General features: G+C 45.7%; 4 protein-coding genes across 4 annotated transcripts; 3 read left to right on the forward strand and 1 right to left on the reverse strand.

Moving 5' to 3' along the window:
* Window positions 1-798: 798 nt before the first annotated feature.
* TSTA_073180 (uncharacterized protein) lies at window positions 799-2,006 on the forward strand (the record flags this gene model as incomplete). The annotated part of the gene is made up of 6 exons (XM_002341274.1): window positions 799-846; window positions 870-904; window positions 955-1,093; window positions 1,294-1,552; window positions 1,608-1,707; window positions 1,763-2,006. The coding sequence occupies 6 exons, from the start codon at window positions 799-801 to the stop codon at window positions 2,004-2,006; spliced, it is 825 nt and encodes a 274-aa protein (XP_002341315.1).
* Window positions 2,007-5,579: 3,573 nt separating this feature from the next.
* TSTA_073190 (sugar transporter, putative) lies at window positions 5,580-7,202 on the reverse strand (the record flags this gene model as incomplete). Its single annotated transcript, XM_002341275.1, has 2 exons — window positions 5,580-6,998; window positions 7,056-7,202. 2 exons carry the CDS (start codon window positions 7,200-7,202, stop codon window positions 5,580-5,582), a joined length of 1,566 nt encoding a protein of 521 aa, XP_002341316.1.
* Window positions 7,203-7,904: 702 nt separating this feature from the next.
* On the forward strand, window positions 7,905-9,300 carry TSTA_073200 (uncharacterized protein; the record flags this gene model as incomplete). Its single annotated transcript, XM_002341276.1, has 2 exons — window positions 7,905-8,372; window positions 8,464-9,300. 2 exons carry the CDS (start codon window positions 7,905-7,907, stop codon window positions 9,298-9,300), a joined length of 1,305 nt encoding a protein of 434 aa, XP_002341317.1.
* Window positions 9,301-12,222: 2,922 nt separating this feature from the next.
* On the forward strand, window positions 12,223-14,022 carry TSTA_073210 (sugar transport protein, putative; the record flags this gene model as incomplete). Its single annotated transcript, XM_002341277.1, has 5 exons — window positions 12,223-12,487; window positions 12,554-12,697; window positions 12,744-12,850; window positions 12,900-13,034; window positions 13,108-14,022. 5 exons carry the CDS (start codon window positions 12,223-12,225, stop codon window positions 14,020-14,022), a joined length of 1,566 nt encoding a protein of 521 aa, XP_002341318.1.
* Between the last annotated feature and the right edge of the window lie 1,336 nt (window positions 14,023-15,358).

Below are 15,358 nucleotides of genomic sequence, written 5' to 3' on the forward strand. Positions count from 1 at the left end.
GCAAAGGAATATCATGATTCAATCCAGAAATAGAAGAAGGCACACTGGGAAGACTTCCTTGCTAATAATACTAATATATGCAGGCAACTAAATATCTAAAGCTAGGTGGTAACTCATTTTGCGATAAAATACCACTACTGACAAAATCAGATAGGTCTACTACCAAAGACAAAATAGAACATGCTGAAGAGCTACTTGGATTAAAGATGAGGGAGCCTAACTACAAAGGTAGTTTACCCCGGAAATGCATCTTGTCAAGGTGCCCATTTCAGTCAAGTCTCTCGCCGCTTTACTCCCCCGCTAGCGGCGTCGGCTCCCGCGTCGCTCGCGTTGATTCCCGCGAGGCTCCCGTGCTCTCGCGTCCTGCTCTGGCGTGCTTGATGTCTGCTCACGGCGGCTCCCACTAGACCCCCGTTCCCGTCCTCTCTGCCACAGCCTCTCTACAATCCACCTTTTCCGTTAATCTTCAATATTATCAGCTATAGACGAGATGACTCGTTTCATGGCCATGGAGCTCATCCTGGACCAACTAGGGCCAAGATTGGCTCTCCTTTTCAATGCGAAGCGAGATTTGGCTATTGGCTCGATAATAGTCTTGACGGCTCCCTGTGCCATCTTTATAGAATGTGCTTATCCTACAACTTGGTACTTCGTCCCTAACTCATTCTGCGTCGCAGTCAACCGCTTCTACCCTTATATTTGACCTTCATTACTTTTTTACAATTCCATTAGATCCGAGTTCCCCTGCTATGCCCCTGCAAAGGAAAGGAAAGCCATTTCTTGAGAAGGCTCGGCAGAATGGCGCAGATCAAAATAGACAAGGAATTAATGGCGAAAGAGTCAACAGTCAGGTCGAGCCCAATACAGAGAAGGAATATGAGAAAGCACAGAACATGTGGAGAGAGTTTGTTTTCCCCTTTCGACAGATCTAATTCTGATTCTAATTGGTCATAGATTCTGTTCTTACAAGGGAAAAGATCCTATAGCAAGCGTCTATGATCTGGAGCCGCTGAAGGACTTTGTACATCACCTAGCTTACGGGATTGAGGGAAGATACGACGACGAAGCAGCAGGGCAAGGTTCTGTGAAGGTGGTGTGGAAAAGGTTCACCGCCGGGTTTAAACGTAATCATGACGGTATCCCTAGGCATATAACACTCTCTGTGACGAATTTAAGCGAGCTGTGTTCTCCTTTCGTCTCCCTGATCTCCTTTGTTCTTTCGCGTCCTCACCCTCCCCGTGTTTCTGATATGGCAACCGCGATGAATCACTGTTGGTGTCTAATTGCCGATAGTTCCTTCGTGAAACAGTATTCCCGACACGTGGAAATAAGCGGGTTAAACGGAGGCGGAAGCATGCAAGGAAGAATCACTTCATCCACCTCGGTCGGCAGCTCTGGGAAAATGACTACCATGAATACACCAAAACGATCATAAGAGTCAGCCTATGGGCGCAGATGCTAGTCTACGTCTTCTCGTCTGCGAGGCTGTGTGAGTACCTCGAGGGTGTCTCTCGTGCAAACTCTCGCAGGGGGTTGTATTGCAAGATTAGTCGTCCTCTCGCGGGATTGCTGCAGAAAGAGTCCTAGCCGACTCCTTTCCACTTCAGGATATCAAATTAGGGTCATTCGAAATGAGCTCAGCGAGTCTGAACTTGTGTTTCAGGTAGTGAAGGACGCGAAGGGTATGACAAATGCGCCTGAGAAACGGTCAGTTGCCGTTGTCCGTAGTCGATTTTATATAGCTCTGATAGTGGAATTCTAGACCCGAACATGAACTTTATGAAGGATTATCGACAAGTTCACAGTATCTTCTATTAAACCCGATGCTACCGATCCTCGCGATGTTGGTTGCGAGTGATAGGCTGCGAGACTATTGTACGTCGAAAGCTGTTTTGGCAATCTCCGCTCCTCCACCGGACGAGGTTCACGTCCTCGAATGGAAAGATCCAGATTGCCCGCTCTTTGAAGGCCTAGACGACCCATCGCCAATTCTATGCACCAAATAATGGGGCCGACAAGGGGACAAAAACCTACCCATAGGAGTATTGATAGCAATATCCTTTGAAAAACCCCCCTGGATTCAGTTCCACCTGGTATGAACCGATTAGCAAAGAATGATCCAGGAAAGAAAAGAAAAGCAAGTGATACATTGTCCGATGGTTGAATATAGTGACCAGCTCCTATTCCAGAAGCGTATGAGTCCCCAATGGCCGCCAATTTCTCTATCCAGGTATGATCAAAGGGGCTGGAGGCTTGAATGGATGCCCGGGCATAATTGGTTGACGCGAATGCTATGGTGATAGTATGGGAAAGAACCACCAAGATAGCAGTAAATAGAACCATCATTGTTTATCAATCAATTGTTTCACCCGTTCAAATGTTCTTGAGAAAGGAAAACCGTGGTTTTCTTTCTTTCTTTCTTTTTAAGCGGTCTCTCATGTTTTTGTCCAAAACTCAAGTGACACACATCTGAAAGACACTAACGCTACATATGTACCAGAAGAGGGACGCCATTATCAATTTTGCACAAGAGATCTAGACCAGGACTAAACACTTGTGAAACAAAATGGCTGAACAATCTACTGCCGCCAACCAATTGACACTGTGCAGTTAACCTTGCTGATGAGATATAGACAGAAACATACTACATATGCACATGCATTTTGGTCGTACATGTGCATCAATCAATTGATGATATCTGTACGATGCAAATTCAATGTTATGCTAAATCTGGCAGATGGTATTACACCAAGGAATACTCGGGTATTTTTACATGACTAAATTAAACGATCCATAGTTCCATACTGTGTATTTCAAGCCACGGCGCTTATTTCCTCCCCGAATAATTATATCCAAATTTTGTATGTGGGAATGTTATGTGTTAAATAGTCAAGGACCTCCAGGACAGGGTGACTCCACAACATTTGAGGCTAAAACATCCAACGACACTAAGTACCATCACCATGCCCAATAAAGTAGTCCAGCGGAAACTAATGCTGAAGTGCTTACGGAGTAGTGAGTGCCGGAATATAGACCTAGTTCCTTATATGGATATATCGTTTAGTGCTCGCCTTCGCTTGTCATCGCTCTAGTAAACCAACGTTCCGACACAACGTTTCCGAATAACCTCACATCGAACCGTCACACTGAGCTCACTGACACACTCTATAAGGCTACCTTAGAATGCCACGATATAATCACAACATTATTACTGGACAAAGATGATACCTATAGAGAGATATGATAGAAGATAGCCAATTAGAAGCATGCTATGGGTTTGGAGTGATATTAAGGCTGAATAGATTCTAGTAGCATCTCTAGATCTGACAGCCGCGATACTCTAACTCCTAGGCCAGGCAGTGCTAGTAGTGTCAGTTTATGTGGAGGGAGACAGTGAAGAAGCATTAACATCCACTATTAGATTGTTATATAGCCTAGTAGCGGATATCTGGGATAGGGGAGGAACATGGATAGATGTGTTGATAATGGGAGACTTCAATAGGCATGATTGACTCTAGGGAGGAGATCAGATATCTTCTGTGAGACAGGAAGAGGCCGACAATCTGGTTAATTATATAAGTGAAAACTCTTTATACAGCCTCCTATCTAGAGGCACGAAAACATGGCCATTAGGGGATAGAGAGATAATAATTAACTTAGTACTAGCGTTAATAGAGCTAGTAGAAGAGATAGTACAGTGTGGTATACACTATGTGACGGTGCCAATCTGCTTGGTTTGAGTACGCTATTCTAGCTAACTATCTCGTACAAGAGGTGCTTGTCGACAGGCAATATTAAGCATAAAGGGGAAAAAGGAAGAAATGAAGTAAAAGGTCTGGTTCTCGCTTCTCATGTAAATCTCTGTGCAACGCGCCTTTCCCTATCCAGTTCTGACGTCTGATGTTGATATCACTTCCCAATACGGCGCGGATAGGGTTACACGGCTCCTAGCCCTATCCGTGAACTGAAACGGGAACGCAGAGCCATGCCCAGCCGTCACACACTATACAAACCATAGATTAGACTATGAAGCAATTAAGATGGAGTTTGATATATTAATGCCAGAGTGATCAGTCAATGAGAGACTGCTCTTGAAAAATGCGCCTTGGACAGAGATTAGATCTAGAGTAACTACCGATGTCACTGCTAGGGTGAAATAGGTCTTCATTTGCAGAGCGTTCACCTTTCGCATCCGAGTTTGCTTCCGCCATTAAGCCGGGTAGCTATGTGATTGCACCACTGTTGAGCCCAGGAAACATATTGAAATTGCGCTCCATCGCTTCCAGGACGTCCACTGAGGGAATGACATGCGATTTTAGACTCAACGCTACCTGCGAATATCTGTCCGTAGATATCGCCCGTCTTGGTATTTCGTACGACGGAACCGCAGTCACCAAGCTGAAGACATTCCTCAAAATCAACCTCGAATGCTTCTCGGTGGTTTTGGGGAGGCGGAAGTATAATGGTCTACCAGATAGCTTTCCAGTCAAGATTTCGCCTGAGCTTGTTATTGCCGTAACATCAGCATCTCCATTACCGACCTTACACATATTATCCCACGAAAAGGTGGGAAGGGTCGCTGTGAGATAGTCATTATCGTTGATCTTAATTAGTACAGTCGAGCTCCATTGAGGTGATAAAAGGTGGTTTGATCTCGAAGTGCATAGTGGCAGCCTGCCCGCAGTGTCCTCTGATTCCAAGGACCGGATGGGCAGGATGAGCTCCTTATAAGCTTCATCCAGCGCATCGTAGAGTTTCTAAATCCGCATAGCAGATACTGTCGAGCATAAAGAACAGTGAGGCTGTACTCGTACAATGTAACAAGAAACAACGGAAATATAAGGCAATAAATGTAGCAAGCAACAAAGAACAATAAGAAGCTGCCCCGAGTATCAAGATCTGAGTTATGGTTGGAGCGAGAGCGAACCCTAACATTGAGCATGGGACATTGATACTTAGTCTTGCTAGGGAACTGAGGGACCTGAACCAAAATTGAATAAACCCGTTTTGTGTTCTTTAATAAAGGCAAGCACTTGAATAGTATCCCTTAGATACCCTTTCGCTTAGAGATTTAATACACCTTGAAAGATTCGGATCGGGCCATCGTAGAAGCTTCATCAAAAATCTCAGTTTGAAAATAGAACCTCAATCCAGCCATTTTATGTTAGCAAATGCTAAGGTTTGGATCCTCTATAACTCAACTAGGGGCTGCACGGAGAGGTAATTGGCATGAAAGGCAGATGGATTCTCTACGAGTGAATTCTGAGCACCGTGATAATAGTTCTTCAATCAAAACAGAAGGATACCTCGATATATCGCTAGTCGAATTTGCAGAGTGACCTGTCCACAGCTGCACTCTCAGTGTCTGCCCAGTGAGCACTTAGGGAGCGTCGGCCCGGACTGAAATTTACTCAGTGAGCCTGACTGCGAGTGCCCTCCCAAAAGTGGCGGGAACTGTGAAAGAAAATCACACTCGGCAAAAGAAATCTGGTACGTATAGCTACCCAGGTACAACGGAAGACATCCGACTTCTCCAAGGAAAAAGAAAGCTATATAATGGCAAGAGACTAAATACATATTCACACCTGCTCCTTTTGCATCACAGTAGGCTTTAACCCTCCTACCTCCCGATCAACAGAATCAGACTCTCCCGGAGTCTCAGGGGGCGGCACAGAATAACTCCTAGCCTTTTGCACAACATCAAAAATATTGTTAGTCTGCCGGAAAATAATATCCATCTCCTCCAATGACCGGCCATTCGTCTCTGGAAACAAGAAATACACAATTGGCACAAAGGATGCATTTAGCACAGCAAAGATAATCCAATATCTACTGCCCAAGTGTGTGGTGCCTGGAGGCGTAATCTGAGCGACAACGAACTGGCAAAGCCACTGCGTCGCGTTGGCGACTGCTGTGATGGGTACGCGCAGTCGTAAGGGTGCTAGTTCAGTGGCGTATAGGAATGTTTGACCCAGGAATCCGATGGGATAGAAAAGGTCGAATAAGAAGACGAAGACAACGGCTGCGTTTGCGGCGCTGCTGCCTTTTGGTTGGCCGCCTGTTCCTGCGATAACTGCTGTGCAGATTGCGAGGCCCGTACCGGTTATCATGAAGAGTTTTCGGCGGCCATATCGGTCAATTAAGAAAAGTGGGATAATGGCACAGAGGGTTTGAAAGGTAGTTAGACAAGCGCCAAGCACTTTAGCCTTGTCACCTTTGAAGCCTAGATCCTCAAAGATTGTGCTAGTATAAAACACCAAGGCGGAAATACCGCACATTTGCTGGAACATTTGTCCACAAGCTGCGAGTAATGTGCGATGTAGGACACGCTCTTCCCCGTTTCTGGCAAGTTCCTTGAGACTGCCAGTGACCAGGGACAAGGATCGTTCGATTTCTGCCATTTCCTGACGCACTTTGGGTGAGTCTTCGGACTCGTTTTCCAATGCAGCCAGAACTCTTCTGGCTTCTTCCATTCGTCCCTTGCGGGCTAACCAGCGTGGTGACTCGGGCATTAGGAATAGACACGGAATCACAAACAGGGAAAAAGTAACAGGGAATATCAAAGGTAGTCTCCATTGAACAGACTTGTTGGATGAGAATGAACAGCCAAAGGATACCCATTCCGAGAGGGTAATTCCACTGCTAATACAGAGACCTTCTAGGACAACAAAGGCTCCACGATGTGCTGTTGTAGAGCACTCCGACTGCCAAACGGGTACAGCACTACTGATTGTGCCAATAGCAGCACCGATAACTAATCTGCCGATGGTGAATTGCGCGACACCGAAAGCAGAGGCCTCTAGAACAAGACCGATGATAGACAATAAGAGACCGATGAGGACGGTTCGTAGTCGGCCGATGCGGTCACTGTAGCCAATACAGAGCAAGGAGCCGATGACAGCGCCGAGATCGTACGATCCGGTGACGACGCCTTTGATTGTGGCATTGTGAGATTTTTGAGCGCCGGTAGTATTCACTGTGTCGATGGATGGAAATTGCTAGAGTATCAAGACGTCTGAGCGTAGATCCTGAAAATATAAGGGGGAATAACTCACATGGACAAACGACTCCAACGTCGCGATACCCCCGGTTGATCCATTATTGTATCCGAAGAGAATAAAGGAAGGCGCAACGACAAGCAAAACCATTGCTGTCCTAAGCTGTGTGCCTCGAAGGCGTAGAAAGCTTTTTCCGCCTCCCATTTAGAAATTGTCCTACTTGCGAACAGAACAATCGGGCTGTATGATTGTAGTTCTGAAATCAAGTATGGCCGGTATTATACATTTATCCAAGCAGATAAATGCCAAATTTATATATTTTCCACGTGCGTGCATGACAAGGATCCCCGCAAAAAACTAGGTCGGATGCATGCGAGAGGCATTGACCCATATCGGTGGTACACCGTTCACCCCACGGGGAGATGAGCGAATCCACTTTGTCCGGACCAGAACCACCCATTGCTTAACTATCTTTCAGCTATCAATAAAAAGGTGGAACCTTTCTAGAAGTTGGGGTGGCGTGGCTGGAGGTATTCCGTGAATTCCCACGGCTTTTGAGATGCCGTGGCTCGTGACTTGCCGTGCCCTAACAGGATGTCAATCATATGCCGTGTACGTATGAGTAGGCAAATGACTCGGCAAGAAACATAAGGATTAAGCATGAAAGGAGAGGCGTATACAATTTTAGGAATTAGCCATCGAAAAGTGATCGCACTACCATTTCCGTCATGGATGTCCGCAATTCACCGAAGACATAAAAAAACCTCGAGTTATCACCTGGCCGAACAGAAAAGGTAAACGGACAAGTACAAGTGATATACCCACAATAGTAAGCAGATGCAGATCAACCATATCAGAACATTGCTCTCGTCAACACGTCTTCGAGCAACAACTGCTGCCGCCGCAATGCCCACAGCATACAGTCCCGTGTCTATAGAGACACAGAAGCCTCGAGTGCCGTCCCAGCTAATTGTAAAAGCAACCGGAACAGCCCTAGACCTATCTCGACAAAAACGATATCGTCTCAAATCCGTCTTGATGCGTTCTGGAACATCTAGGGGTCTATTTCTTCATCGTCATGACCTCCCGCCTTCACCCTCAGACTGGGATTCGGTGTTAATCGGTGCCATGGGATCTCGTTACAATGACCCTCGACAACTTGAAGGTGTTGGTGGCGCTACATCAACCACTTCCAAGGTGGTTATCGTTGCGAAGTCAGATCGGCCGGGTATCGATGTTGAGTATACCTTTGCGCAGGTTACAGTGGGACAGGAAAAGGTTGATATGACGGGGAATTGTGGGAATATGGCCTCTGGAGTAGCGGCTTTTGCGCTTGAAGAGGGCTTGATAACTGCTGCTCCTGGTCAGATGGAGGTAAGCATTTATAACCTCACACAAGTCTTTGTCAGCCATATATACCATTGTAAAGAAAGATGCTGATATTTGTTTTGTCGTTCTGGTACAGATTTCAGTCAGAATCTTCAATACAAACACCAAATCCATGCTTATAGAGACAATTCAGCTCGACGGTAGTGGTCACTTTCTCGAGGAAGGCGACTATCGTATCGGTGGTGTCAAAGGTACAGGCAGCAAAATCAGAGTCTCTTTTGTAAAACCCGGCGGATCGATGACTGGCTCCACCTTTCCAACTGGCAATCGAGAAGACGAGCTCCTTATTTCGCCTAGTAGTAGCAACCTGTCAAAGGAGCCTTTTACCGTTAAGGCTACCCTCATCGACGTGTCTAACCCCTTTATATTTGTTGATTCTTCCTCGCTGCCTCCAGAATACTACGCTCTAGGCCAAGATTCTGAGGCATCCTTGGAGATCATAGAAGCTATTCGCCGTGGGGCATCAGTCAAGTTTGGATTTGCGAGCGACACACAAGCTGCTGGGTTGAGAAAAGGAACACCAAAGATTGCAATTGTCTCGACGCCTGTGGTTCCAAATTCAAACCTCACAAGCAACGACACTCCGGATATTTCAGTGCTAGCATACAGCATGGGTAAAGTTCATCCTAGCGTGCAGCTGACGGGTGCCGTATGTCTTGGAGCAGCAGCGAACCTCAAGGGAACCGTGGTGGAAAGACTAAGAAGGAAGGCTGGTTCTAATTCAGACGGAGCAGTAACAGCATATGATGAGCAACTGATTAGTGGGAAAAAAGGTGGTCTTGTAGTGATTAGTCATAATAGTGGCACTATCGACGTCGATGTTGATGTGACAGCTAATGACGAGGTTGAGAGCATTACAGTTTTCCGCACAGCGCGCAGGGTGTTTGAGGGCACGATCTTTGTTTCCGGATAGACTTTTGTGTGTATGGATTGATACAGATTGGAGCACTTGTATAATAAGAACATCGTCTTAGAGGACAATATCACCCCCAACCATGAGCTCTGGAATGTTGTTATAAAGCAAGTATCACGCCAGGAAAAGCCATGTTGTTCGGAGTGGGGTGTGAAGTCACCGATATGTCCCGGGCAGAGTGGTAATGACATGTATGTACGTAGAAATACCTTATTCCTTTAGTTGGGGAGTAGCATATTTTAGTACGTTATAGCGTGTTTTTTTTTGATATTTTATTATGCAAGGCCTCTGATTGGCCAGATCTACGGCCCGAATCCAAAAATCCGGCAGAAAATCTGACGCGCCCCGTCAGCCCATTACATCGTCAAAAACGTGATTCGGAGCAACAAAGAGGCATCACAAAAAGCATCAAAAATCATGGATTCCATGTCTGCAAAACAGGACTACGAGCCGCATCAGCCTAGCTCTAATCCCCAGCGAAAACCAGTGGGAAAAAAAGCCGAAGCTATGGCAATCCTAGCACAGATTCCAGATGTAAAAGACGTGCATTTTGACGCGTTACAAATCGATAAAAATCACCCACCCCAGCTCCAGTTCTCCCCCCCCCAGATCAATGAGACGGATCCATATCAATTATTTAGTCTATTTTTCAAGGATTCTTTATGGAAAGTTCTCGCCGACAATACAAATTTATATGCGCATGCGAAAGAATGCAAGAACACCGGGGTACACCACCGACATTGGCGATCAACGACACCGGAGGAAATGTGGGTATTTATTGGCATTCAGATTTATATGGGGATTACTTGGTTCGAGATGTCCTTTGCTTCGCATGGCAGGATAATAATATTATCCTCGGCCTCACTACAATTCATACTGTTGATGGGACAGATGATTTCGTCGACCGTGAGCGCCAAAGGCCTCAAAAGACATCAACTAATGGGCTCTTAGTGCACCGTGAATTTGGTGATATGGCAGTTAAAACCCTGCCTATCCCACGCTTTATTGACGATTACAATTTCCATATGGGGGGAGTTGATATAGCCAATCAACATCAAGCTGCGTATGAGACCCATACACGTACATATCGCTCATGGTGGCCTCTATGGAATTGGTGTTATGAGCTGATCTCATGAGTATGTTCGGGCGAAGCCCTCACGGATATTGACAACAGCGCTATCTGCCGGATCCCGGCAAACCCGAATATGAAGCTATTCCCAGATCCCGCATGCTTGCGCAACATCGCCTATCCGGAGTCGTACGATGTCTGGAGTCATACGATATCAGGCAACCCCGGGTTCCCGGAAGAAGCATGTTGGAAGCCACTAATTCCCCTTGCCCATATAAAGTTGTATGCGTGTGAAGAACCTGTTGTTTCCTTTCTCTTTTCTCTTCTCATGTTATGTTTTCTATTCAAGTATACCCTTATAGTGAGCATTAGGCGGGACTAGCCCGTAACATTGGGGGCTAGATGCCACTATTGTGAACGCTTATAAGCTACATTCTTTACGCTGTAAAGAGCTTAATAAAGCTTCTGTTGGTTTAACTACGGTCCGTATCACGAAGCATAGACGGTAGTAAGGCGCGAACACGAAGCGGCCTAATGAGCCTGACAATATGAAGATATCTTGATTCCTAATATTGTGACTTATTCCTAAGAACGAGGGGGAACGGGGGGATAGCTAGTTAGATATACACGCGGCACGCACGTGCCACGTGAGACTAAGTAGTCCGGTGCCGAAACGCGTAGGGTTTGATATTCACGTTCCGACAGCTTCATTAACCCACGTTGAGTTCCGGAGGGCTCTTTATAAACGGCTTTTTAGCTTCAACCCCCTATATCGACCGGACGGTGGGAATGTTATGAAACGGAAGACGGAGAGCCCCAAACTGCCTGAATCCCAATTGACTAATCCCATACTACATATAGCTGTAAGAGATTTTTCCGGCATTCAAAAGCGGTGCTTTTGGTGTCTACATTATAATCCCAAACGTGGAACTAGCAATGGGAAAATCGCTGTAGGGCGTACGCTGTTCATGTGTAAGGCATGCCAGCTTCCACTTTGCCGGCCAAATTCCGGAAGAACGTGCTTCCGGGACTTTCATACGCCTTAATTCTATCCTAATCCCCTTTTTGGTTATGTGAATAGCTTCCAAATAGGTTTTTATTGTATATTATTAGAGCTTCTTTCCATTTCATCCTTTTCTCTAAGAAATTGTATGGGGTTGCAATCACTGACCGAGGTGGGCGGTGAAGGCAGCCGGAGGCGGTCAAGGGCTCTCAGAGGGCTGTAATTAAAAGCTGGCCAATCGGGAGCCCGAGATAGCAAAAATACCAAAAAAACACGCTATAACGTACTAAAATATGCTACTCCCCAACTAAAGGGATAAGGCTTGAAATATACGAGTGTCTTCCGTATTATACCGTCATGAGAAATTTAATACAATAAGTGGGCTGATTATCTTATCAGATCCGCTTTCTGCACTAACAAAGTTATCAGATCCGAGCTCTCCGTCTTGGACAGGAACAGAGAGACGGTATGTTTTCTGTCAAGTACATCTTGAGATCCGGAGTGAGTCTTAGGTATAAGAACTACCTAATTGAGGGGGTTATGTGTCATATTATCTCTAGCGAAGAAAATTTGTCTCGTTGGAAAGTGAAAATACAACATGGCGCTTCCTCCACTGCCGGTTTCCGTGATAATTTCTCTCTTCAAATATATTGACATTTTTTGTGGGTTTCTCGATGCTTCGCCTGATTGGTAGGTCATCCTCGCGTATTAAAATACGTTATAGTCAAACTTAATTGTTATCTGATCAACTTTATTAACAAAATTCTGGCCTTCCTCACTTCTCGGATCCTTTTCACAAATCTCCAAGATACATACTGTGTTGAAAACAAAATAAGAAAGAGCAAAGATAATGGTATCTACACCGCCAGAAAAATCCAATATCCGGCCGAGAATCTATCTTCGTGATTTTAATGCTACCTTAATTTGCTCCGTTGCCCTGCTTTTCTTCTCGGCCTTGAGTTACGGGTTCAGTGATCAGTCATTCGCTTCGACACAGGCTACTTTTGCGTTTAAAAAGCAGTTCGGCGACTATAAGCCCAAGGAAAAAACATATGCTTTGCCGGCTTTGTATCTGAGTCTTTTGAATAGCTTAAAAGCGGGGACTCAGCTCGTTGGTAAGCTTGGTGGAACAAATTTCCCATCTTTACTCAATATTGCTAAATAACTACTGGTTGCCATAGGTGTCATCATCGGAAACTTTATCAGCAAGCACTATGGTCGACGATGGTGTATCTTCGTTATGAGTCTATATTCCCTGGGGAGTGTGTCGGTTATTGTATCCGGTACCAGCCGCGGGCAAATGCTTGCGGGCAGGAGTATCCATTGTATGTGACAAAACATATTGTGATAAGTATACAACTGACCATATAGATATCTACTTGGGAATGCAACTGGCCGTCATTCCGACTTTCCTAGCTGAGATCTCTCCCACGCACCTTCGAGGTGGAACAGGGGCTCTCTATTGGCTGAGTATAAAGGTCTGCAATCCGCGCTTGTGCATTTATCGACATGCTGACTTCCTCATAGTGTGGTGGACTATTAGTCACTGGTATCGTCAGGGCTACTTCGACGAACAAATCCAATATCGCCTGGCAACTTCCGATAGGATTGATCTTAACCTTCCCCTTTTTGGTGGCTGCTCTCGTGTGGTTCATTCCTGAGGTATGTTTCACTCTACCTACGTACATATTTAACTTCAAAGAAAGGAATCTATATTGATATAGCTTCTCAAAAGTCCCCTCGCTGGCTGCTGCTAGTTGATCGACATGACGAGGCTCTAGCAGCACTCACCCGACTCCGCCAAACCCGCGCAGAAAAACGAAACAAAGTCCCCATATCAACCGAGATCCTAGTGGAGTTTACAGGCCTCACCGGAACAGTTGAAGGTATAAAAACGGCTCGATGCGAGAAGGGGGGATCTCGAATTCGACAATTCTTCTCCATCTTTAACCGCTCCAACTTTCGTCGTACCTTCATCGTTGTTTTCCTTCTCTTCTTTCAGCAGTCTACGGGGCAATCATTCGCCTCACAATACAGTACCCTCTTTGTCCAGGCCTTGAACACTGTCAACCCATTCAGCGTAACCCTCGGCACCAACGCCGTCGATATCGGGGGTATTCTTTGTTGCATTCTTCTCGCAGACCGACTGGGCCGCAAACCAGTTCTCATAATCTCGGCTGTCCTTCAGACTGCCGCTTTGCTTACGATGGGCGGCTTGGGCACGACAGACCCTTCGACTTCAGCAGACTCCGATTCTATCAAGGCTGGTATTGTGGCTATGCTTCTCCTTTTCTCTTTCGGTTGGTCTTTTGGATATGCGCCTCTGGCATATGTCGTAGCTGCCGAACTACCTTCTCCATATCTCCGGGAGTATACGCTGAACGTGGCCTATACAGTGAAATTAACCATGGAATTCGTTGTATCATTCACCTATTCGTACCTTGAAGACCCCGACAAGGCCAATCTGGGTGGGAAACTCGGGTTCATCTACGGCTCTATAGCTTTTTTGGCGCTGATATTTAGTATTCTGTTCGTGCCTGAGACGAAGAACATCGAACTCGAGGAAATGGATGAAAGGTTTGGTGTGGCTGCAGATAATTCTATACTGGAAAAAGGGACTACCGAAGACCCAATAGATGTCAAACGGTAGGACTAGTTAGATCAGATGTATTATAAGATACGGCAACTTATTCTATAGCAATAACCATAAATTCAAAATCGATGTTGCAGATTCCTGATTGATTAAGCTATTTAGAGTTAGATTGGAACAACATCCATATCCTTTTCCTGGAAAACTTCGGCCGAGCTCAACTACTGAGTCGGCCCTGATACCGGACTACTCAAAAAGATACTGGATAGAAAATTGAGAGTCTTTCGATTACCGAATCACTATCTTCAAGCCATCCATGCAAGCATAGTAGATTCGCGCATGCTGTAAGCCGATACAGGATATCATAAGGACCTACACCATCAAATTAGGACTGCCCACAAGGAATGGAACAAAGGAAAGCGAAAACAGAAGAGCAAGAACAAGGCAAAAAGAGAGCAACTTACAGGAAACGGTGGTTCGTCTTCGAAAAGAAACCCATTGTCCACCAGGACAATGTCATCGTCAGCTGAATCATCGTCTGATTCTGAACTGGATTCCATGGACCCAACACGCTGAAAAGCACGATTTCGCATACCAGTAAGAAGCAGAGCGGGCTTCCCGAATGAGATCGATCCGTTGTGACCATAATCCACGATCTATTCCAGCATTACAACGTGCGGTTTGTCGTCAGCGTACTGCTCACTGTCACACTCGTAGACGTGAGCGTCGTAGCGATGTCCAAATTTCTTCGTAAATGCAGAACCAGTGTATAAACCATTTCGAGCACTGGACATTCGAATTAGCACGACGATGCATATCCCCACGCAGAATCAGACAAGTGCTTACCGAACAAGAGCCACGCCCGGTAGTGCACGCAGGGTTAGTAGTAGCAATTTTCTCTTTCTTGGAAATCCTCCAGCCAATGCTCAATATAGCGGAGAGTAAAGCGGACGCGGTATGCTACGGTATCCAAACGGGGTGTTCTTTTATAATCCGAATACCCCAAGTACATTTCTCAATCTCAGGATCCGAGTATGCTTCCGAAGGAAGGATGGGATACCTCTGAAAAGTCTCCAGAGGAAGATGAGAGAAAAGGATCGGGGGATCATGGCTCAAAACCGCACTATTTCAGTTCTATCAAATTCGTGAGAAACAATATGAATGCCCTTCTCTTTCAAGAATTTCTCAGGTATAGAACCGTCTGGCGAGAGGACTTTTTGTGTCTTGTCATCCTTGGTCACGGTTCGTAACAACGAGCCGAGCCTTGCTTCTTGAACGTAGATCCAAGGCTGGGTTTGCGTTCTCCACTTTCGTGCCTTGACAGTCAAATAACGCTGAAAATGTCTATGTGATGGTAAGATGGCTGTTTTCCAATCTTGACTTGGACAAATGATGA

This window comes from Talaromyces stipitatus, genomic scaffold, assembly GCF_000003125.1.
Source record: "Talaromyces stipitatus ATCC 10500 scf_1105507295523 genomic scaffold, whole genome shotgun sequence".
Classification (NCBI taxonomy): Eukaryota; Fungi; Ascomycota; class Eurotiomycetes; order Eurotiales; family Trichocomaceae; genus Talaromyces; species Talaromyces stipitatus.